Here is a 1,431-nt window from a genome sequence, read left to right as displayed (position 1 = left end):
GACAGGAGCAACTTCCTGCACAGCCTCAGCGACAGGAGCAACTTCCTGCACAGCCTCAGCGACAGGAGCAACTTCCTGCACAGCCTCAGCGACAGGAGCAACTTCCTGCACAGCCTCAGCGACAGGAGCAACTTCCTGCACAGCCTCAGCGACAGGAGCAACTTCCTGCACAGCCTCAGCGACAGGAGCAACTTCCTGCACAGCCTCAGCGACAGGAGCAACTTCCTGCACAGCCTCAGCGACAGGAGCAACTTCCTGCACAGTCTCAGCGACAGGAGCAGCTTCCTGCACAGCCTCAGCGACAGGAGCAGCTTCCTGCACAGCCTCAGCGACAGGAGCAGCTTCCTGCACAGCCTCAGCGACAGGAGCAACTTCCTGCACAGCCTCAGCGACAGGAGCAACTTCCTGCACAGCCTCAGCGACAGGAGCAACTTCCTGCACAGCCTCAGCGACAGGAGCAACTTCCTGCACAGTCTCAGCGACAGGAGCAACTTCCTGCACAGTCTCAGCGACAGGAGCAGCTTCCTGCACAGCCTCAGCGACAGGAGCAGCTTCCTGCACAGTCTCAGCGACAGGAGCAACTTCCTGCACAGTCTCAGCGACAGGAGCAGCTTCCTGCACAGCCTCAGCGACAGGAGCAGCTTCCTGCACAGCCTCAGCGACAGGAGGGCCTTCCTGTGCGTCCTGCGCCGGAGGACCGTCCTACTGGTAGACGTAGCGGGCCTCGAACTCTCTCGCCCCGCGGGGAGAGAGATCGTCTTTTTAGAACGCCTATTGGCCTCCGTCCGCTAGACGATGCTGATCCTCGAGAGCCCCCTGGTGCGCCGCGTCGACATGCCATCCTCGTGATTAATCCTGAAGGCGTGGCTAGCTTCCGGCGAGGAAAACACGGCGCCCCCCGCCTAGCCTTCGACCGACCACAGGAACCGGATCTGTGACAGGCAAAGATCCTACTCTCGGTGGACACATACCTCCCAGAATTTTCCCGGCAGTCTCAAAGGTGGCAGGAGCTTTAGTACTTTGAGAAGGTTCGGGATCATGCAATAGCCTCGCCTACTTAGATTTTACTTTTTGTTAACCCATTTATGATAATCATTTATCAATGGTTTGTTTGTTAACAATTAATTTGGGAGAAAGCAATGTTTGTTGTCAACGATTTCTCTTCATCCGAATCCTTGCCTTCCTCATGTGAAAAAGTAAGCTGAGTACTGGTATTTTAAGTCATGTTTTACCCTGATATTATAGATCAAAGTGCTTGATAAGTTAATTAACGTAGTTCCTAAATCTTTTTGTATCAATTTATGATATCGAGATGAATCCTTGCCCTCCCCATGTGAACAGAGGAAAAATGGGAAATGCGGCGAGGACAACGTGCCATAATGCTTTGTTGCCATAATTTTTAATTAGTTATTTCATTCTTTTAATGGTCTT

General features: G+C 52.9%; 1 protein-coding gene across 1 annotated transcript in view; it reads right to left on the bottom strand.

Annotated features, from left to right (window-relative positions):
* LOC138861771 (calphotin-like) overlaps window positions 1-1,040 on the bottom strand; it is a 2,933-nt gene extending 1,893 nt beyond the window's left edge. Inside the window, exons 1-2 of the mRNA XM_070121603.1 lie at window positions 972-1,040; window positions 1-684 (exon numbers count right to left, since the gene is read on the bottom strand). The exon at window positions 1-684 is cut by the window's left edge and continues 730 nt beyond it. Of these exons, the coding sequence (XP_069977704.1) occupies window positions 1-684; window positions 972-1,040 (753 nt within the window). The remainder of the gene's footprint in view (window positions 685-971) is intronic.
* Window positions 1,041-1,431: the final 391 nt, after the last annotated feature.

Source organism: Penaeus vannamei, chromosome 5, assembly GCF_042767895.1.
Source record: "Penaeus vannamei isolate JL-2024 chromosome 5, ASM4276789v1, whole genome shotgun sequence".
Taxonomy (NCBI): domain Eukaryota; kingdom Metazoa; phylum Arthropoda; class Malacostraca; order Decapoda; family Penaeidae; genus Penaeus; species Penaeus vannamei.
This window is presented reverse-complemented; position numbering and strand designations above follow the sequence as displayed.